The sequence below is a fragment of the Nuphar pumila genome, chromosome 6, assembly GCF_984573655.1.
Source record: "Nuphar pumila chromosome 6, dmNupPumi1.hap1.1, whole genome shotgun sequence".
In the NCBI taxonomy this organism is placed as follows: domain Eukaryota; kingdom Viridiplantae; phylum Streptophyta; class Magnoliopsida; order Nymphaeales; family Nymphaeaceae; genus Nuphar; species Nuphar pumila.
Genome location: NC_143254.1, coordinates 24823345 through 24846143, shown reverse-complemented (window position 1 = coordinate 24846143; position 22799 = coordinate 24823345). Strand labels below are relative to the sequence as shown.

General features: G+C 35.9%; 1 protein-coding gene across 1 annotated transcript in view; it reads left to right on the top strand.

Annotated features, from left to right (window-relative positions):
* LOC149834392 (uncharacterized) overlaps nt 1–22799 on the top strand; it is a 41583-nt gene that overhangs the window by 16947 nt on the left and 1837 nt on the right. The window contains exons 4-6 of the mRNA XM_090011380.1: nt 13897–14025; nt 16764–16933; nt 17542–17672. Of these exons, the coding sequence (XP_089867506.1) occupies nt 13897–14025; nt 16764–16933; nt 17542–17672 (430 nt within the window). The remainder of the gene's footprint in view (nt 1–13896; nt 14026–16763; nt 16934–17541; nt 17673–22799) is intronic.

Below are 22799 nucleotides of genomic sequence, written 5' to 3'. Positions count from 1 at the left end.
TGAAAATGTATTTAAAATATAGTAGCCTCTTGCTAAATATGTTAAAAATGAATAGTTCTTTAAAGAAATTATTAATTCTTGTGCATAAGCAGATCTCCATAAAATATTTGTTTTAATTATGTACATTGTCATAGAAATTATATTTTACAAGAATATATGGTTTTGCTTTAAATCTTAAAGATTCTGCTTTTCATATTGCTAATTCCCTTGTTATATGCATTTGGTTTTATCATAATAATTATTGATAATCATTATGAATTTTATGATTTCCTTAAAATTTTAGAAGTTTGTATGAAGTACACCTTCTTTCATCATGTTTTCTTTAATAACGTGGATATCTTTGCATACTCATATGATTTCAACGATTCTCTCATTTTCTCCTTCAATAATATTCTTCTTTTGCTTTTTAGCATTTAACCCTTAGTGGGTTTTTGTGTATTTTGCACTTTATACAACAAAAACAACTACGCCTTCATCCCAAAACAATTGGGGTCGGCGATATAAACCAAAAAAGAAAATCATTCTGGGTCTTCCACATGAATCCTTCTCCTCGAATCATTTCTATCCAATACCATGTCCTCAGTGAGGTTCAAAGCATTCATATTCTTTCCTATCATCTTCATCCATGTCTTCCTAGGCCTACCCCGACCTCTTTTAACTAATATATTTTCCCATTTCTCCATCCTTCTAATTGGAGCATCATTAGGCCTTCGCCGAATATGTCCAAACCACCATAAACGATTCTCTCTCATCTTATTTTCAATGGGTGCAACGCCTACCTTCTTACGTATCTCCTCGTTCCGAATCTTATCTTTTATTGTATTTCCACACATCCATCTAAGCATACGCATCTCAACTACACTCATTTTTTGAATATGATGTCTCTTGGCAGCCCAACATTCCGTACCATATAGTAAAGCGGGCTTAATAGTCGTCTTATAAAACTTTCCCTTCAACCGCAATGGCATTCTACGATCGCATAACACTCCAGTTGCACTTTTTCATTTCATCCACCCAACCTTTATCCTATGATTTACATCTCCATCAATTTCTCCATACTTTTGAATGATAGATCCCAAATATTTGAAGCAATCATCCACCGATATTTCTTGCTCACCAAGCTTCACTACACTCCCATCACTACTTCGTTGCTTACTAAACCGACATTTCATATATTCTGTCTTACTCTTACTCAACTTAAAACCTCTTGCTTCTAATGTCTGTCTCCATAATTCTAACTTAGCATTAACCCCAGCTCTAGACTCATCAATCAAAACAATATCATCAGCAAACAACATACACCACGGCACATTTTCTTGAATTGATCTCGTAAGCTCATCTATCACTATAGCAAATAGGAAAGGGCTTAAAGCAGATCCTTGATGTAACCCAACCGTTATAGGAAAATTGGTTGTCACCCCTCCACAAGTGCGGACATTGGTTAGTACTCCTTCATACATATCTTTAATTATACTAATGTACTTGAGAGAAACACCTTTCTTCATCATTGTCCACCAGAGAACGTCCCTAGGTACTCTATCGTATGTCTTCTCCAAATCAATAAAAACCATATGCAAATCTTTGTTCCTCTCTCTATTTCTCTCAATAAGTTGTATAAGAAGATGTATAGCTTCCATAGTTGATCTTCCAGGCATAAAACCAAATTGATTCTCTGATACCATGACAACCTTCCTCAACCTAGACTCAATCACCCTCTCCCAAAGTTTCATAGTATGACTTATGAGTTTTATACCACGATAGTTTGTGCAATCTTGTATATCACCCTTATTCTTATATAGAGGCACCAAAGTACTCTTCCTCCACTCATTAGGCATCTTATTTGTCCCCCAAATCTTGTTAAAAAGATTTTTCGACCATTCTAATCCTTTTTCTCCCAAGCATTTCCAACCCTCGATAGGTATACCATCTGGGCCAACTGCCCTTCTTGATTTCATTTTCTTCAAAGCCTCTGTAATTTCTTTCTTTTGAATCTTGCGCATGAAGTCACGATTCATCTCATGAAAAGGAATGGAGAAGTCTCCAAGATCCTGAACATTACTTTTATTAAATAGCTTATCAAAATAATCTTTCTATCTCTCCTTAATCTCCTCATCTTTGACTAAAACCCTTTGCGTTTCATCTTTGATACATCTAACCATACCCAGATCCCTCGATTTCCTATCTCTCATCTTTGCAATTTTTGCAAGCCTATAAATATCCTTCTCGCCCTCTTTGGTATCCAACTTGTCATAAACCTCCTTATATACCTTATATTTTGCACTTTATGTCATTTTAATATTTGGTTCTTTATGAAATCCTCTTGTGTTATCCCTTGTAATTTGTATTTTCGCATATCTCATTACAATGGTTAACTTTAAGATGTTTTTTATGCAAAACTAATTCTTTGAAAAACATTCTTGATTGATTATGCTTGAGAATGATCTTCGATATTTGTGATTTGACTTTTATATAGAAAGTAAATCTTGTATTAGATGCTTTGAATGCATTTTTGTTAACTCGTTTTTCTCTAAAAAAAATGTGTCATTGTCACAAAAAATTATATTGCATTATGAATTATGTTTGGTATAATTTCATAGCTTCTATATAACCTATGTGGCTACGAGTTATTAGATCATCTTATTGCTTGAAGTATTCATGATTGATAGTAATTATGTCTACTTTAGAGATTGTAAAAGGTTCTTCTAAAAACTTTATATGTATTATTTCCTTAATATATTATATGTTTTGTTTGTCTTATAGTAGACTTTTGATTTAAAATAATTTCTTTTAAGACAATATGTTCTTGTCTTCTCTTTAAAATTATTAGATCTTTTGTATATCACGTGCTCTAGTGTATCTATACCATTTTTGGTTTTTTCAATTTGAAATTATCTTTTCATATCAGTTCTTTTTATGAACTCACCTATTTGGAAAATAATTTTCGTTCGTATTCATTGTTAAATTATGTATATATTAATATATATATATACATATACTTATATATATACATTCGTATATATATAAGTATATATATACATATATGTATATATACATAATTCTTTTTTTTTTTCTGTTTTTCTGTACAACCAAAAACCCGATAGGGGTGTTTTGGTAAATTACCATGTAATTTTTCCTTTTTATTTTTTCCTTTTTTTCTTTCTTTTTCTCTTTTTCCTTTTTCTTTTTTATTTCTTATTTTTCTCTTTGGAGTACCATAAGGGGCCCCACCCATCTAGTCGTTGGGGCCCCAACTATCATATTTATGACCGTTGGGGCTCCCAACGACTAGAAGGGAGCCCCCTTTATGGTCTCCTTTTAGTTCTCCTCCTCTATAAATAGAGGAGGCTCTCCCCTTGTAATGGTATTGGGTTTTCACCCTTCTCTTTCTTTCTTCAATAATATTAACTTATGACTTTAAGTCATTTTCTACTTTTGTGAGTTGTGTGTATACACTTTTAGTGTTTGTGTTCTTGGCTCTTGTGGTCACTCTTAAAGAGTGCTTTTGCTCTATTGGTGCTTCCGCCTCTCTTCATTACATGGTATCAGAGCTCGGTTGATAATTGGGCTTCTCTTTGCTATCTTGGGACGTGTGCCTCTCAAGCCTATTGAAGAAAGAAAGAGTATTTGGTGCCGATGGAACGTGATTCTAAAGTTGAGCTTTCTTTTAAGCTCAATGGGTCCAACTATCTTATGTGGGCCTCCGCTATGGAAAATCATCTAAGAGGTAAGAAACTATGGGGTTTTGTTATGGGAACTACTCCCGAACCTTCTCTTGTTCTCACTAAAATCGAAAATGAGGTTGAAAAAGCTTTAGATGGCGATGAGCGCATCAAAGCTATCAATGACCATCAATCCAAAATTGAGGATTGGGAAAGTAACCATGCCAAAATTTTGGCATGGTTTATGAACAATATAGACCTAAAAAATTGTGCTAATATTGCCAAATTTAGGAGGGCCAATGAGGCGTGGTTTTTCCTTAAGGGTATGTATACCCAAAAGGATCTTGCCCGTCAAATTTTTTGTCAAGAAAAAATCCGTTCCACCAAACAAATGGATATGAGTGTCCGAGACTACTTTAGCTCTCTAACCCCTCTTTGGGATGAACTTGTTCTTCTTGAGCCTAAATGGGTAGCTCCGGAAGATATTGAGTTAAGAAGGGAACAAATTGAAAAAGAACACTTTTTCTAATTTCTTCATGGTCTTCGACCGGAATTTGAACAAGTTAGGGCATCACTTCTCAATAGAAGTAAAGCCTTACCCATTGAAGATGCCCTTGCCGAAATATGCCAAGAAGAAACTCGTCTTGGCCTAAGCATTAAGAGTGATGAAGTTTTGGCAGTTACTAGGCCCAGATCAAATGTAAAAACATATAGACCTCCTCACTTTAACAAAAATAATGGGCCTAGAAAGGGAGTAATATGTCACTATTGTAATGAACCGGGGCACATTAGACCGGTTTGTCCAAAGCTTAAGGGAAAAGTAGCCGCGGTTGGAGAGAATTCTCCTAAGAAGGAAGATGAAAGTGCCAAAGAGGGAGATATCAAAGAAACTCTTAATCATATCTCCGAAGTTCTCCAACATCTTCTCAAGACTTCTTCTTCAACATCCGGAGCCGCTATCGCCTATTCTTCATCACCTCCAGGTATGTGGATACTAGACTCTGGTGCTTCCTTTCATATGACATCTCATAAAAACTCTCTTTCTAATGTTTTTTCCGAACCTATATCCTCTTATGTTTCAACGGCCGATGGAACATCTTTAAAAATTGAAAGTATTGAATCTCTTGATTTTAAAAACTCTCAAAACTTTTTCGTTCATAAAGTAAGAATCGTTCCAAAGATTAATCTAAATCTTTTTTCTGTTTCCCAAATCACCCATCATGGATGCCAAGTCTCTTTCTCATCTAAAGATTGCACCGTGCAGGATCTCCAGTCAGGGAAGCTGATTGGGCAAGGCCATAGAAGGGGTGATTTCTATTTTATGAATTTTTTGACTCTTCCATCTAAATCATCTTGCAATCTTGTAAAGGACAAAAGTATTGGAATTTGGCATGAGAGACTTAGTCATCCAAATTTTGTAAAAATGTCTCTTTTCCCTTTTTTGAACAATACTTGTAAAGACAATCACATGACTTGTAAAGATTGCATTTTTGGGAAATCTAAAGCTACTCCATTTCCTCAAAGAAATTATTTCACCACTCGGCCTTTTGAACTTGTTCATTTCGATGTATGGGGACCTTCCCCTATTTTGTTCAAATGAGGTTTTTCGTACTATGTGGTCTTTATTGATGACTTCACTCGATTTACATGGATTTACTTCTTAAGTCGCAAATCCGAAGTTTTTTCATTTTTTAAAGAATTTCATGCGATGGTTAAAAATCATTTTTTAGGAAATCTATCAATTCTTAGGTCCGATTCGGGAGGCGAATACATGTCCAATGAATTTCAAAGCTATTTAAAAGAAAATGGAATTTGTCATCAACGTTCTTGTCCCAACACTCCGCAACAAAATGGTCTTGCGGAAAGAAAGCATAGACATATAATAGAAACCACAAGAACGTTATTAATTTCAAAAAATATTCCAAAATCCTTTTGGGCCGAAGCGGTTTTAACCTCAACATACCTTATCAATAGAACCCCTTCATCTTTTTTGAAAAATCTTTCTCCATTTGAAAAACTCTACAATATGTCTCCCGATTATAAAAGACTAAGAATTTTTGGATGTAAATGCTTTGTTCTAACTCGCAAAAATGATAAACTTTCTCCTAGGGCTATTGAATGTATTTTCTTAGGATATGGCGAAAAACAAAAAGGTTATCGATGTTTTGACATACTAAAAAACAAACTTTATATCTCAAAAGATGTCACTTTCTTAGAAGAAGAAAATGGTTTTTCGCACCAACCAAATGAAAATATTGACTATTCCTTTCTATTTGACTTGTTGCCTCAAGAAAACATCATAGATGATCATATTGATCCTAGTGAACCTCTCATTGAAGATCATTTTGAACATCCAAATGATGATCAAAATTTAGAAGAAAATGTTTCAAGACAAATACAAGTCTACTCTAGAAGGAATGAAAGAAATCCACCTTGTGCCCTTGAAAAATTCTCTCAAAGTGAGTCGATCGAAGAAACCTCTCAAAGAAGATCAAATCGTATTTCCAAAGTACCAAATAGATTTGTTTCTTATGATTCTTTTTCTCCAAATTTTCGAGCATGTCTACTTGCTTTTCACTCCTTTCATGAACCATCTCATTACAATGATGCTAAACAATATACTCATTGGAATGATGCTATGAAACTTGAACTTAATGCTCTTAAAAGGGCACAAACTTGGGAAATCATTGATCCACCCAATGACAAGAAACCCATTGGATGTAGATGGGTTTTTAAAGTAAAAACTAAGAGTAATGGTTCATTAGAAAGATATAAGGCTAGGTTAGTAGCCAAAGGATATGCCCAAAAGTATGGGGTAGATTATGATGAAACTTTTGCCCCTGTTGCTCGAATGACTAGTGTTCGAGCTCTTATTGCTATAGCCTCTGTTAAAAAATGACCAATTTTTTAACTTGATGTCAAAAATGCCTTTTTGGATGGAAACTTAAATGAAGAAGTTTATATGGAACCTCCTCCATGTATGAATTTAAATGGAAAAATTTTAAAATTAAAAAAGGCCTTATATGGACTTAAGCAAGCTCCTAAGGCATGGTATCACAAGTTTAGTAATGTATTAAGAAATTTAGGATTTACTTCTTGCTATACTGACACTGCTCTTTTTGTTAAGAGGACAAATGACTCCAGTGTTATGCTTCTGCTATTTGTTGATGATATGATCATCACTGGAAATGACAAAAAGGGGGTAAATGATGTAAATTCTATGTTAAAAGAAACTTTTGATATGTCTGATCTTGGATACTTGAGATATTTTTTAGGAATTGAAGTGGCCTATTCCACGCGAGGATACATCCTATCTCAAATGAAATTAGCTGCAGAAATTTGTATCAAATCAGGAATATCCGATGAAAAGAAAGTTGAGACTCCCGAAGTTATCAATGCAAAACTGAGACTCGAGGATGGTGTTCCTCTTGAAGATCCAACCCCCTTCCGTCAATTAATTGGATCCCTCACCTATCTATCCTTCACACGTCCAGATATAGCTCAAGCGGTTCATGCAGCAAGCCAATTTCAGCATGCACCTACTTCGGTTCATATGGCGGCCGTAATGAGAATTGTGCGATACATAAAAAATACCATCTCCAAGGGACTCTTCTTATCCTCTTCCTCATCTCTTGAGTTAACTGCTTTTACTGATGCTGACTGGGGAGAAAATCCCAATGATCGTATCTCAATTACAGGTCTTTGTATTTTTTTAGGTGAATCTCTCATTTCGTGGAGATGCAAGAAGCAACAGAAGGTCTCACTATCATCCACTGAAGCTGAATATCGGGCCATGGCAATGACAACTATGGAAATCGTATGGGTCAGAAGTCTCCTTGGTGACATGGGCGTTCCCATTTCCACTCCCACCAAGCTCTGCTGTGATAACAAAAGTGCGATATACATTGCCAGCAATCACACTTTTCATGAGAGGACCAAGCATATCGAAATGAATTGCCATTATGTTCGAGACGAATATCTCAGAGGGACCATCACATTACCATATGTTACTTCAGAATATCAACTGGCTGACTTCTTCACCAAGGCGCTCCCAATTCCACGATTCATGTTTCTTCTTAGCAAACTTTCGGTCTTCTCCCCGTAAAGTTTGAGGGGGCGTGTTAAATTATGTATATATTAATATATATATACATATACTTATATATATATACATTCGTATATATATAAGTATATATATATGTATATATACATATTTCTTTTTTTTTTCTCTGTTTTTCTGTACAACCAAAAACCCGATAGGGGTGTTTTGGTAAATTACCATGTAATTTTTCCTTTTTTTTCTTTCTTTTTCTCTTTTTCCTTTTTCTTTTTTATTTCTTATTTTTCTCTTTGGAGTACCATAAGGGGCCCCACCCATCTAGTCGTTGGGGCCCCAACGATCATATTTATGACCATTGGGGCTCCTAACGACTAGAAGGGAGCCCCCTTTATGGTCTCCTTTTAGTTCTCCTCCTCTATAAATAGAGGAGGCTCTCCCCTTGTAATGGTATTGGGTTTTCACCCTTCTCTTTCTTTCTTCAATAATATTCAACTTATGACTTTAAGTCATTTTCTACTTTTGTGAGTTGTGTGTATACACTTTTAGTGTTTGTGTTCTTGGCTCTTGTGGTCACTCTTAAAGAGTGCTTTTGCTCTATTGGTGCTTCCGCCTCTCTTCATTACATTCATTGCCTTTTTATGGCATTTGTATTATCCATAAGAGACTTTTATATGATGCATAAATCTTCTTGGCTTTATTATTGTTGAATCAAAGATGTTTGTTGGGGTGAGTTGTGTGCACACCGTTTTATGTCATTTTAGATTATCAACTTGTAGTTTGACTCTAACTGACAGTTATGGGATCTCTGTGTTAAAATATATGTAATTCACACACACACACACACACACATATATATATATATATATATATATATATATATATATATATATATACCCGATAAAGGATACTTCTGTAATTCTACCCAATAGAGGCTATTTAGTCTTTTTTACTTTCTTTCCTTTTTCCTTTTTCTTTTCTTATTTTTATTTTTGTCTTTTTATTGTAAAAAGCATTTAATGCTTTATACATTGGGGGTCCCAACTAAGAGTCGTTGGACCCCCAACAGTCACAAATGTGATCGTTGGGGGCCCAACGACACCTTGTTGGGCCTCCCAATGTACTCTCTCTCTCTCATTCCTTTCACTCTCTCTTTCTCACTTCTTTGCTTATAAATAGTGGGGTAAACCCCTTTGTAAAGTATGGCTTCTTGAAGCCCTTTTCTTGCTTTTATAAGATCTTTATGTTTGCAAGCCATCGTGGGTTTTTTGTGTATGTCCATTGTGGACTTGTTCTTTGCATTCTATGTGTGAATGTCCATTATAGGACATTGTGTTTAATTTCACGCATTTCATTATACTCTGATTGTGAGTGTGTTGTATCACTCCTTTGTTTTTTGGCCATCGACTTTATTATGAATGCTTTTAATTATGTGTCTGTGATGACTATCTATTCTTTGAAACCATGGTGTTTCAAAATGTGGTTTAAATTGATATTTTTTTAAAATTGCATTAGTGTTTTCATTACAAGCCTTCTTATCTCGGGTGTCTTTTCCTTTTTATTCCTATTATCTAAGTGTCACTATATGTAGACAAAAGATGTTGATTCACACCTTCGTGTGTGATTTTTAGCCCATTGTTGGCTTTGTACTCTTGCTCTAATAGCTAATACACTTGCTTTAAGTGTCATTATATGTAGACAAGAGATGTTGATTCACACCTTCGTGTGTGGTTTTTAGCCCATGGTTGGCTTTATACTCTTGCTGTAGTAGCTGATACACTTGATTTTGAGTGTCACTATAGGTAGACAAGAGACATTTGTTCACACTTTTGTGTGTGACTTTTAACCCATTGTTAGTTTTGTGTTCTTGTTCTAGTCGCTAATACACTCATTTCAAGTGTCATTATATATATACAAGAGGTGTTTTTACACACCTTCGTGTGCGTTTTTGGCCCTTTAGTGGCATGCTGTTTATGTTCTTCGTCTAGTCGTAGATACACTTGATATTTGAGGTTTGGAGGACTAGGAGGTGATTACTTGTGATGGTTAAACCGCTGCTTTAATTTTCTCATTCAAATGTTTGAGAATTTTTTCAAAATTGTCTAACTCATCTTCTCTTCTATGAGAAATGATTGATTGAAATAATTTCATGCATCTTGCATTGCATTATTAAAGTTTGCAAAATATCACTCTTTGATATTTGTGAGAATGCAATTTTTCACAAATTGGTGTTGATTTACAATTTTTATTTCTCCTTATATAAGTTTTTAAAATCTCTCTTTGCAAAAGACCATTTCTTGATATTTATGTTTTTTTTTAAATTGTCTTCCGCAAATTGGTTTTGACTTGCTTATATCATTCTCTTTGTCAATGTGGGATCTTTTAATTCTTTAATGAATATCTTAAAAATCTTTACTACTTGTTCCTTCCGTGTATGGAAAAATATTTATCGATAAAAATTCATGCATTTTATTGATAACATACATATATATATATATATATGTATATTTGGTCTTCTATACTTAAAATCACTTTAGGATGGGTGAATGGATTATGCTTTTAATTGATTATTGTCCACATTGTGGTATGCATAAATTTAATTAACTCATCTTTGACAAAAGTTGTTATCTTTTCATTTGTTGTTTCATGTGGATGATTTACATAATTGCATGCATAAAGTTCATTCTAAAAGATTTTGAGTTCTCTAAATAAAGATTCTATATTATTTTTATGCCTTTGTGCATTTATGATCTATTGAATGTGTTGTGCCTTTGTGCATTTATGATCTGAAATATGTAAATAGGTCTGTGCCAATATCTGCCACAACTTCCTAGCTGAACGTTAATCTGGAATGACTACTAATACCTCTTGGGAAAGTGTAAAGGTAACGTAGGCTACAACCGCCTGGTCTTTTTTCCTTCATATTACAAACTCTGGATTACGATCAATGGTTGGAAGCCTTCCCTTTATCATTTCGCTCTTTCTGCAGGACAAACTCTGGTGGTGCATGAATCGTTCCATCAAGGTGTTCAGAGAGATCCAAACTTCTAATAAAAGGCAAAATTGCTGCTTTCAGTTCAAGTAATTCAAGTTGTTCAATTTCTTAGATATGAGACCAAGAAAACTGGACAAAAGGGAAGGGAAATCCATGAGGAAAGATAAACAAGAGTTGATGAAAGGAAGACAATCCAAGGGAACACTCTGTCCAACGGTTTAATGGCCCAACAGTACAAATTTGCCCTCCTTTTTTTTTGAGTGTGAATAGTAATCAGCAGTGCTTCTTTGTGTTCTTGAGAAACAGAACAGGATGACAATATGGAATTTCGTTGGGTTGAAACCTTGATTTGAGTTTTACGTTAGGACGATGAAAGTAAGAAAGGAGATTTCATGTTGGGACGATGGATTAGATCAGATCTGAACAAATCAACTTAGAAGCCCTTTTTTTTTTGTAATCTGATTCAGATCTGATTCAATGATATAGACAAAGGAAAGAACGATTAAATGAAGGGATTTGAAGAATAAGATCAGACTTGGAGAACAGAAGAATAATCGGGATTTAGAAAGATGTAAATCTGATCTGATACGATCAGATTTGATTTGACATTGCTGAAAGAGAAAATTCAATTTGACGTAGCCAGATCTAATTTGATCTAGCTTGGAACGATAAGATCTGATCTGGAATGATCTGATCCGATGTTAGAGAACAAAATAACAATCGGGATTTAAAAGAAGGCAAATATGATTTGACGTGACCAGATTCAATTTTAAGAAAATAAGAGATTTTAAGAAAAGAAGGAAGATGACTAAACGATTTTAAGAAAAGAAAAATTTGACCCAATATGATCAAATCGATTTTCAGGAAAGAAAAAGGATGAAATCTGATTTGACGAAATCATATTTAGAATCAAAGGAAGAAAGAAGAGGAACCCGACCTGATAATTACGCCTCGTCCTGCTCTGATACCATGTCAGAAGTCATACACCGGTGTTCGGCGACGGCAGAAGAGAGAAGATTGAGAGAAAGAGGGGCTGCAATGAGTGGCATGATTCCCAATATGGGATTGTGCCCTATATTCAATGATATATATATATATATATATATATATATATTACAGGTTGGATCGGGTCTGTGTTACATCAGTTCAGACCCGATAGCATCAATCATGTAAAGAATACATAAAGAGACATTAGGTCCAGATCCATACCCGTCCAAGTATATACATTCTCAATACCTATTACCCCTTACAATGCCATGGCCATCACCACCATTGTCCCCAATCTTCATCCTTCTTATACCTCCTTTTCTTCATCCTCTCCCACCCACCACCTATCCCTCTTTTCTTATTCATCCTTGAACCCAAGATCCTCAGTGTGTGTTAGACTGACATGATAACCATGTCAAACACACTGAAAGTCTCAAGTTCAAGTCCAGGGTCCAGGAGTTGCAATTTTCGCATTAGCTCTTTTTTCTCTCACAAAAAACCACATAGCTACTGTAACTTGGATTTGGGTTTTTTCTTTGCTTACCTCCAGGTGAATCCCTTATAAAGTTTATGGTAACCCATCTGGTCTGGGACACTAGCTAGATCTGTCACTGACTCCTGAGTCCAACAATCTTTATATACCATAGGTTGAAGCATACTCTAGTTTTGCTTCCAAAGCAAGCCCCTGGCATAGGCAGTTTACATATATATTTTTGGACCCTCCATTATCACATGTGGTTCATCTGCACAAAGAGAATCAGTAGTTGCCTCCGTATCCTTTTGAATGAGGATGTAACTGGTGGCTTAGGTTAAAACCAAGCGAACTCTGTCAGTTCATTGAACCCTGTATGTGAGCTGATTCTTCTACATGAAAGTCACAAACAGCATGGAAAAAACTTTTGCTTGAGGAGAGAGTCAACTTATATCTCTTAAATTCAAGATAAATTTTTTCTCCAAGTTCTCTAATATTGCTGCCAAATTTACCATTGACAGATAGTTTTCAGACTAAGAGATCCCACTGACCGCCTTTTGTTGTTATTGGGTCCTATTATGATCTTATTCTTCTTATCTACAGTCCAGTTCATCTTGATTATTACAAGGTTGTTCCAACCCAGAAGTATAAGCAGTAGAAGAAAATGCTTGTTAAACCAATCACAGGAATACTTGTGATACCTATCAACCAAAGGAGAACCTTTGGCAATAGGATTGACCATTTGCCTCAATTTCCTCCCCATTCATCAAGTGGTCATGCTAGAGGTATAAACAGTCATGGGGGTACAATATTCTTCCAAATGAGATAAGAGAATTTCCTCTGTTTCTCTCAATTGAAGAAATAATTGGAAGTAATGGATAAGTTGCAACAGAAAAAGGAGAGGTTTAATGAATGATTTTGAAATATAGTTTACTTTATAATCTAATAATCTATTATTTTTGTGGATCAGTGCAGTTAATTCTGTCATTATGGTTGGACTTTATTATGGATTTCTAACCACATTTTATTTATATCCCTAATCTCTTCCACGAACTTGGTCAACAACTGCTGCTGCTGTTGTTGTTGTTGTTGTTGTTGTTGTTGTTGAGAGACAGACTGATTACTATCTGTTCATATGTGATTGAGGAAGTCCTTTAATCAACATGAATGTGAATTTATTCAATGGTTGAATAACCCATAACAAAGATAATGCTTAAGCAAACTGTCAAGCTACTGAGAAATGATGCCTTCTAGGGTTTAATTGTTAATCTTGGGGGTCTAAGTACTTCATTATTGAGTTGGGTTTACAATAAAAGTGTCAGTCTCAGAAATTATCACCTAAAAGAGTACATTGTTGGGTAAGAAAATATTTTTCTTTGGTGTTGTCTTCTCCTTTGTTATTGTAAAATAAATGATGCCATTCTCCTGGTTGCTACCTCATTATTTTCAATTTGTCTTTGAGATTATCCCATTTGTGTCCTGTTTTCTCCTGATTGTACTAGGGAATAAATGGTTATGATCCCTTTACATTTTTGTGACTGCTTTTGCTTTTGGACCCTTTTTGGGAGTATTCCTGATGTTTTTGAGTACAAGTTATTCCGTTTATATAGCTTACAAAATGCAGCAATCAAATTCAATCGTTTCTGTCATATGTTGGTGTAACTAATTAGTTTTTCATTTCATGTTTTAGAAACTAAAGGCGTGACATGATCAATTTATGATGCAGTGGCTATGGGATTTCTGCGCAGGCTTTGACTGCAATTGTGAGGGCTCATGATGGTCGTGGCCCACAGACAACTCTCACTAGCAATATTCTAGATAAGCTTGGGCTCTCTTCCCCTGATGAAGTCATTGGGTAAATTTTACTTTATCCTACTTTGGCATCATTCTCTCAGATCAGTGTATGTTAGAGATTGAAGTAATTCTGTCCGTTTTGTTTAAAAGTATTTAGCAATTTAACGAACCAATTACTTAGACATGTCTATCAGGAACAATACTCAATTTCTAATTATTACCAAGTGTTTTATTCCTGAATTACTCTCCATCAAGATCAAATCTACTTGTAATTCTCATGAACTGAGTTCATCGGTGATGTGCACAATCAGACTAACGTAATTCCGTGCACACTATTAAAAGAATTCTTTTCTTTTTCTTTCCCTTTTTTCTCATATCCAAAGGAGAGAAGTTGTGTCATCATGAAAGAACTGAAAAACATTCATGGACTATATGATGGCATTATATTTTGGGTGACAAATACCTGAATAATGAGTTAGACACTTTCCACAGTTTATTCAACTGGTTCAAATTTGCATTTGTCACATAAGTCTGTTGTTTGTAATTTATTGAAAAAACTGTGTTGTTTATGCAAAACCCATATCAAGTCACTGACTATATTGTAGACTGTATTTGAGCTCTGCCAGCTTTTTCATGAATCCTTTCCTTCTGCAACAACCTGCATGTGAACCATCTATTTTATGCTGTCTTGCCAACTGTCAGTCATCCATCTTAATATGCCTACATACACATGAGTATATAAGTTATCAGTGCAACAATTAAGGTTCCATTGCAACTCCATGATAGAGGTTACAAAATTGGTGCTCTTGTCATAGGTGGCACCTCATAAATAAAGAAACAAACAAACAAATAAATAAATAAATAAATGTATATATGTATACACACATTCCATATGTTATCCTGGCACCGCCTCCTTGAAAAGAAACAACACACACTCAATAACACAACTTAACGTGGTTTGGTCTGGTGTGACCTACGTCCACAAAGAACGCTCTCTATCTATCTCACACGACAGAGAGGGGGGTCTCTCTTCATTTATATAAACATGTACAAGTTCTTTTTGAGAGAGGTTCTTATTGCAGTTGAACCTCTCAAGATTACATCCAATCTTGGGAAGGAGTTTACAACCATTAGGATTACTTGCTAATTTAGAGATTTGATAAACTAACTTTCCTTCCTCTCTTGGATCCACACTGATTGAGACTTCTCCTCTTGAGTTCACGTTGGAAGGACTCTTAGCGTTGAGAGGAGTCTTCACATTGGGATTGGAGGAGTCCTCACGTTGGGATGAGTCTCTTTACAATTGAACTCATCTTGATGCAGTGCTGGGCCTGATTTGGCTAATGGATCTGGATCACTCGATGCTCCTGCTATGTTAACACTCCTGTGTGTTGTACAATAGCGGAAATACAGTAAAAAAACAACTATGCAGGGCTGATGCTCACAGACTGTACCATTCATTCTGCGTTCCATGGCTATATGATATGGGAATGAATTATTTTTGTAGTCTATGCCTTTGAAATTAGTATACAGTTACTCTTGTGCAAGGGAAAATTGAAATTTTAAAAGAATTTCCTAAAATTTTGGTAATAATAAAAAACACACTAAGCTTTAAGATTTGTTAAAACACACCTAAATCTGTGCTCTGTTAATTAAAAGCAAGTTTCTATCAATTTAACTTTGTTTATCATTATCCCAAATAGAGTTAATGACCTAAGTTATTAATTTAAACTCAAAAACTTGCGTCACATATGTACGGGTATGGGTTGGGGCTCGAGTGCGGAGGGTATGGCACCACAATTTTATAGTTGCAGCTACAGGGGTAGTATTTTTAGTAAAAGAGGGAAGATGTGATATTTTGAATACAAGAGGAGGCAAAATGATTTTTTTAAAAGAAAATAGAAAAACTCTCTCGCTCTCAATAAATAAATAAATAAACAAGGGGGTGGAGGAGAAGAAGAAGAAGGATGAGGAAGAAGAAAAAGAAGCGGTAGGTACCTCTCTTTCTCCATCTTCTTTATTTCTTCTTTTTCCTCCTCCTCCTCTCTCTCTCTGCCCCCAACCCCCAAAGTTGTACGTGCTTCAAAGTTGAAAAAACTTAAAGAAACCAGCTTTGAATCCCACATGGGCCTCCAAATCTTCCACTCCAAAGTGATTACCAAAGAATCCAAAAAGAAAAAACATAGACAAATTACGTGCTTATTTGAAAACACTTTTTTGAGGTAAAATAGTAATTACATCACACTGATGTCAGCCTTGATGGAAGGAAATCTTTTTTAATCACCAATGAAAATATTTAGGTGTATTTCTAACCATTTCTAAAACTTAGGTATGATTTTTCCTTTTTTTTAATTATTGCCAAAATTTTAGGTATGTTTGAAATATTCCCCCCAAAAACTCTCCCATTAAACTATCTTTCAGTGCAGGGAAAACCTCACAGTGCTTTTTTGCTACTCAAAGATTCTTTGAAGAAGTTACTTGGCTTTCTTTTTTCTTTTCACCATTGTTTTATCATGTATGGTAGATCTTCTGATTATTTTAGATGAAAGCAAGAGAGCTACTATGAGCACACACGCACGTGCACGCGCACGCGCACCCCCCTCCCCTCCCCCCCCCCCCCCCCCCCCCCCGCACACACGAGCACACACACACACACACACATATTCTATTTTTCAGAAAACCTGTGTTCCTTGAGGTTATATTATATTGCCATAAATCCTATCTTTTTTTCATGCAATTTGATCAATTCCTGAGCTTCATATTCACTTGGTTGTTGATTTTTTCCCCTTCTGGATGCAGCTGGGTCTATGCAGATCCATCTTGGGCTCGCATTGCTGCACTTGTTCCTACTGTAGTGGCTTGTGCAGAAGCTGGTGATGAGGTTGCAAATAGAATCTTGACAGACTCTGTTCATGAGTTGGCATCTAGCGTCAGAGCTGTTGTCCAGAGACTTGGCTTGAGTGGTGAAGGTGAAACTTTATTCAGATTATCCTATTTATAGATCCATTTAATTCTATCTGTTAGTAATGAAGATGTTTGAATACCTTTGAGATAGTAATGTCCTTGGGTTCTGTCCACTAAGGTAGATAATCTTATCTTCCTTGATGGTTGTGAATTCATATTATGTCCATGAAGGCACTCATATAGGATTGACCTACAAATACATGGTAGGTTCCCGTGAGTTTGGTATAAACCAGGTGCATTTTGGTCATGTCCTTGAACTGCACTATTTACATGGATTTGTGGCCTGTAGTAGCTAAATCCTGTTATTTCTGTTGTTGATTTTGTTTCATCAGAAACTGGCTATATTGATACATTCTTATCAACAAGCATACATGCCCGTACATCATGTCGTTGTGCATGTGGCATTTACAGAACTTATTCACTCAAACTTTTTCTGGAAGTAGATTTGTTTTAATTTCATCCAAGGCACAACTTGTCATCAGTAGCGTGCAATTTTTTGAGCTTTCATATGCCAAAAAAGTGGTAATTTATTAATGTATTTTTTCTAAACCTTCATATGCTATAAATGTTCACATATGCATGTGTGCTGATCACTGCTGTGTTTGAATTGCAGATGGAAATGGTTCATTTCCCCTTGTTATGGTTGGTGGTGTCCTTGAAGGTAACAAGGGATGGGATATTGAAAACAAAGTGATAAATTGTATATCGAAGGATTATCCAGGTGCTCATCCTATTAGACAGAAGGTTTGTAAGTTGTACTTTCTTCTTTTTTTGTGTAAAAAATTCTTAATGATCCGTCTGGACTCTGGAGACTTTAAGTGAGACTGATCCACAATGTGGCGTGAGTCTACATGCTGGTCAAATGTCAATCTAATCGGTCAAGTCAGCCCAACTGAGTTGCATTAAGTTCCACTTGTTAGGCTAAGCTCTTGTTTGAGTTCCAATACATGTTTGGACTGTGAAATTGTCTACGAAGAGACAATACATAAACAAGCATAAAAACCTTATAAAAGAAGTGCACGAAAGCACTCTCACAACACTTGAACAAAATACACAAAAAGTGTATAAATAATAAACATGCAATAATGCATGTATTTCAATATATAAAAGCAAATGCTTGAGACTCTCAAGCTTAGGAAATACAAGGGGGGAACACCCCTATTTATACAAATGTTAGAAGGTGCAAAGGGGGGGCTCCCAAAGGAGTCGTTGGGAGCCCCCAACGGTCACATTTGTGACCGTTGGGGGCCCCCAACGACTCTATTGGGGGACCCCCAATGCACATAAAAGAAATAAAAAATAAAAAAGAAAAAAAAGAATTACAAAAGTAAAAAATAAAAAGAAAATTACAGCATATTCTAAAAGTGAATATGCGCAAAACAGGAAATGACAGAAATGCCCTTTCGGGTAAAAATATATAAATATATATATTTATATATATAGAGATATATGTACATATAATATATTATATGTAAATATATCTCTATGTATATAAATATATATATTTATATTTACAATGATTTTAGGAGCTACATTTTAACACCCCCCCTCAAACTTACGGTGTGATAACCGCAAGTTTGTCAAGAAGGAAATGAAATCTGGGCGAACATAGAGCTTTTGTGAAGAAGTCGGCAAGTTGATACTCAGATGTCACATATGGCAGATCAATGACCTTCTTCAAGTATTCCTCTCGGACATAATGACAATCCATCTCTATATGCTTTGTTCGCTCGTGAAATGTGTGGTTCTTGGCAATGTAGATGGCACTTTTATTGTCACAGCATAGCTTTGTTGGTTCTTTGACAACTACTCCCATATCTTCCAAAAGACGTCGAATCCATACTATTTCCATGGTGGTAGATGCCATGGCTTTGTATTCGGCTTCAGTGGATGATAAGGAGACCTTCTGTTGCTTTTTACATCGCCACGAGATCAAGGATTCTCCTAAAAAAATACAAAAACCAGTGGTGGAGTGACGGTTACTAGGGTCACCTCCCCAATCTGAGTCAGTATAAGCAAGCAATTTTAATTCAGAAGAAGAGGATAGGAATACTCCCTTATTCACTGTTCCCTTCAAGTATCTGATGATGCGAAGTACAGCACCCATATGGACGGTTGTAGGAGCATGTTGAAACTGACTGGCGATGTGTATAGCATGTGACAAATCGGGTCGAGTAATGCTAAGATACATTAAAGAACCTACCAACTGTCTGTAGGGAGTAGGATCAGTTAGAGGAACACCGTCGTCAATCTTCATTTTGGCTCCCACAATTTCAGGAGTTTCACATACTTTGTCATCAGAAATCCCTGATCTGTCAATAATCTCACAAGCCAGTTTAGACTGAGATAGAAAATAACCACGTTGCGAATAGGCAACCTCAATTCCAAGAAAATATGTCAGAAAACCTAAGTCTGACATCTCAAATTTTGAAGTCAAGACGGACTTAATACCCTTGACTCCTTGTATATCATCACCTGTGATTAACATGTCATCAACATATAATAACAATATTACAATCCCTGCTTTAGATTTTCTAGTAAATAGAGCAGTATCAGTATAACATGAGGAGAAACCATTTTCCAGCATTACACTGGTAAATCTGTCATACCAGGCTTTGGGGGCCTGTTTCAAACCATAAAGGGCCTTTCGAAGACGAAGGACTTTATTTTTAGGGATCTCCATGCCAGGTGGAGCATCCATATACACTTCTTCATTAAGATCACCATTTAAAAAGGCATTTTTCACATCCATTTGAAAGATATTCCAATTTTTGATAGATGCAATAGTGATAAGACACCTAACTGTAACCATTCGGGCTACAGGAGCAAAGGTTTCTTCATAATAAATCCCATACTCTTGCCCATACCCTTTTGCAACTAAGCGGGCCTTATACCTTTCAAGTGATCCGTCACTCTTAGTTTTAACTTTAAAAACCCATCGACAACCTATAGTTTTCTTTCCTATAGGTAGAGATTGAAAATCCCACGTTTCAGCCCTTTTAAGAGCACTAAGTTCATTTTGCATAGCTTCTTGCCATTCTATACATTTCTTTGCTTCTTCAAAGTTCCTTGGTTCAAAATAAGAATGAATGACACTAAGACAAGCCCTATATCGGGCCGAAAAGGAATCAAAGGAGACAAAACGAGTGGGAGGTCTCCTATTCCTCTCAGACCTTCGGTGATCGAGAACAGGAATGAGTTCACTATATTGGTCAATAGCACTTCTAAAGGTGTCTTGGTTTCTATGAGAGTATGTTATAGGATCACTAGAAATCCTGTCTTCTTGTTGGTTATGCTCTTCGATATTACTTTAAATGTTCTCATCAAGGTTTGATGACATATCATCATCACTGGATGTATCATCATTACTAGATAATAAGTCAAAAAGGAAGGAATAATCAAAATTTTCTTGTTGAGAAACATTTTTTTCAAATCCACTTTCATTTTCCAAAAAAGTTACATTTCTAGAAACATATAATTTATCTTCTCGAAGATCATAGCATCGAAATCCCTTTTGAGTTTCGGAATATCCAAGAAAAGCGCAGGGGATAGCCTTGGGAGAGAGTTTGTCATTCTTATCCGTAAGTATGAAACACTTACACCCGAAGACTCGTAACCTATTATAATCTGGTTCGAGTTTATACAAGATCTCAAAAGGGGATATTTTTCCTAATATTCTAGAAGGCAAACGATTTATTAGATAAACAGAAGCAAGAGCAGCTTCAGCCCAAAAATTTTTTGGTATGTTTTGAGAAATAAGAAGGGTTCTAGTGGTCTCAATAATATGTCTATGTTTTCTTTCGGCCAACCCATTCTGTTGGGGGGTTTTAGGACAAGATCTTTGGTGAATGATTCCTTGATCTTCAAGATATATTTTAAATTGGTTGGAGAGATATTCTCCTCCAGAATCACTTCTAAAAATCTTTATGTTACTATTAAATTGATTCTTGATCATCGAATGGAAAGTTCTAAAGCATGAAAAGACTTCATGTTTGAATTTAAGAAAAAAGATCCATGAATATCTAGAGAAATCATCCACAAAAATAACATAATAAGAAAAACCTCCTTTTGAGACAACAGGTGCCGGTCCCCAAACATCGGAATGAACAATTTCAAAGGGTTTTGATGAGAACATAGTTCTTTGCTCAAAAGGTAAACTTTTCATTTTTCCGAGAATACAGTCATTACAAGAAAAGGAACTTTTACATAGGTCTTTTGCAAAATGTAAGTAAGACAACTTGGTGATATTAGGATGACCAAGTCTTTTGTGCCACATGTTTATATCTTTGTTTCGGGCAACATTACAAAAAGATTTTGGAACTCGAAGAGATTCCATGTAGTATAAATCGCCTTTTCTAAAGCCTTCCCCAATCAATTTCCCGGACAGGCGATCCTGTATTAAACATTTATCACATGAAAATTTAATATCACAACCATGATCCAAGAGTTGAGAAACAGAAAGAAGATTTAAATTAAGTTTAGGTATAAATCTAATTTTTGGAATAAAAAAATCTTGAGTTTCAAAATTACCTATTCCTTTAATTTCAAGAGAAGTTCCATCCGCAGTGGAAACAAAGGATGGAGAAGCATTTTTTGAATAATCGGAAAGTGAAAACATGTTTGGGGACATATGAAAGGATGCACCTGAGTCCAAAAGCCAAGGGACTTTACCTGGAATGGAAGAAGTCGACACGGCGGCACCGGATGTAGCTCCCTTGAGAAGAGGTTGAAGGGCTTCCATTATTTGGTTCAACGAGAGTGACCCACTTGATGATGCCTCTTCCTTTTGTGGTGCGCCGGTGGTGGCCATAGCAAGAAGCTTCTTCCATTTGGGACATACTGGCTTGATATGTCCCGGTTCTTTACAAAAGTGACATATAGTCTTGCTATAGTCCCGCTTCCCTCTTTGTCCACCATCTCCTCCTTGATTTTGGAATTTAAAGTGAGGAGGACGATAGGTCTTTACATTATTTCCGGGTCTTGATACGACATTAACCTCATTATTTTCTTCATAATTACAAGGAACCATAAGAACACTTGGTCCTTGTTTACATAAATTCATACGAGTCTCCTCACCACTTAATTTGGTGAGAACATCTTCAAGAGAGGGAGGAGTAAATGAGGATAGAAGTGATGACCTTATTTGCTCAAATTCCGGTCTCAACCCATTCAAAAAATTGAAGAAACGATCTTCTTCAAGTTGCTTGTGGCGGAGTTCAATTGCCTCTCCACTCCATTTTGGTTCAAGCATAGAGAGCTCATCCCAAATAGAGGAAAGATCGGCAAAATATTCCCTAATAGACATTTCACCTTGAGTAAGGGAGAGGGCCTTCTTTTGAAGGTAATACTTATGAGATAGGTCTCTTGATGTATACATCTTCTCGAGATAATGCCAAGCTTCCGATGCCTTTTTGAATTTGATAATGTTGGCATTAATCTTCGTTTCGACGGATGCGAAGAACCAAGAAAGAATCTTGAAGTTCTTCATTTCCCATTCGTCGTGTTTCTTTGAGTATTCTTCAAGAGCTTTGATCCTTTCCTCTCCCTCAAGAATCTTGATTTCACTTCCGTCCATTATGGTTATCTTGGGTTCCGGCTCCGGAATCGTTCCTTGCACATAACCCCACAATCCTTTTCCTTTTATGTGGGCCTCCATATTCCCGGCCCAAATATGATAGTTGGACCCATTCAACTTGAAGCCAAGGGCAAAGTGAGACTCTTTCTCACCCATTAAGACGTAGAGAGAAGAAGAAAGAAGACGTACCAATACGATGTTTCAACTTCTTCTTAGCACAAGATCCTTCTAAAATATTTGAGAAGCAAGATCCACCACTTCAATCTAAAAAAAATCCGAAGGCACGGTTTTCGAGG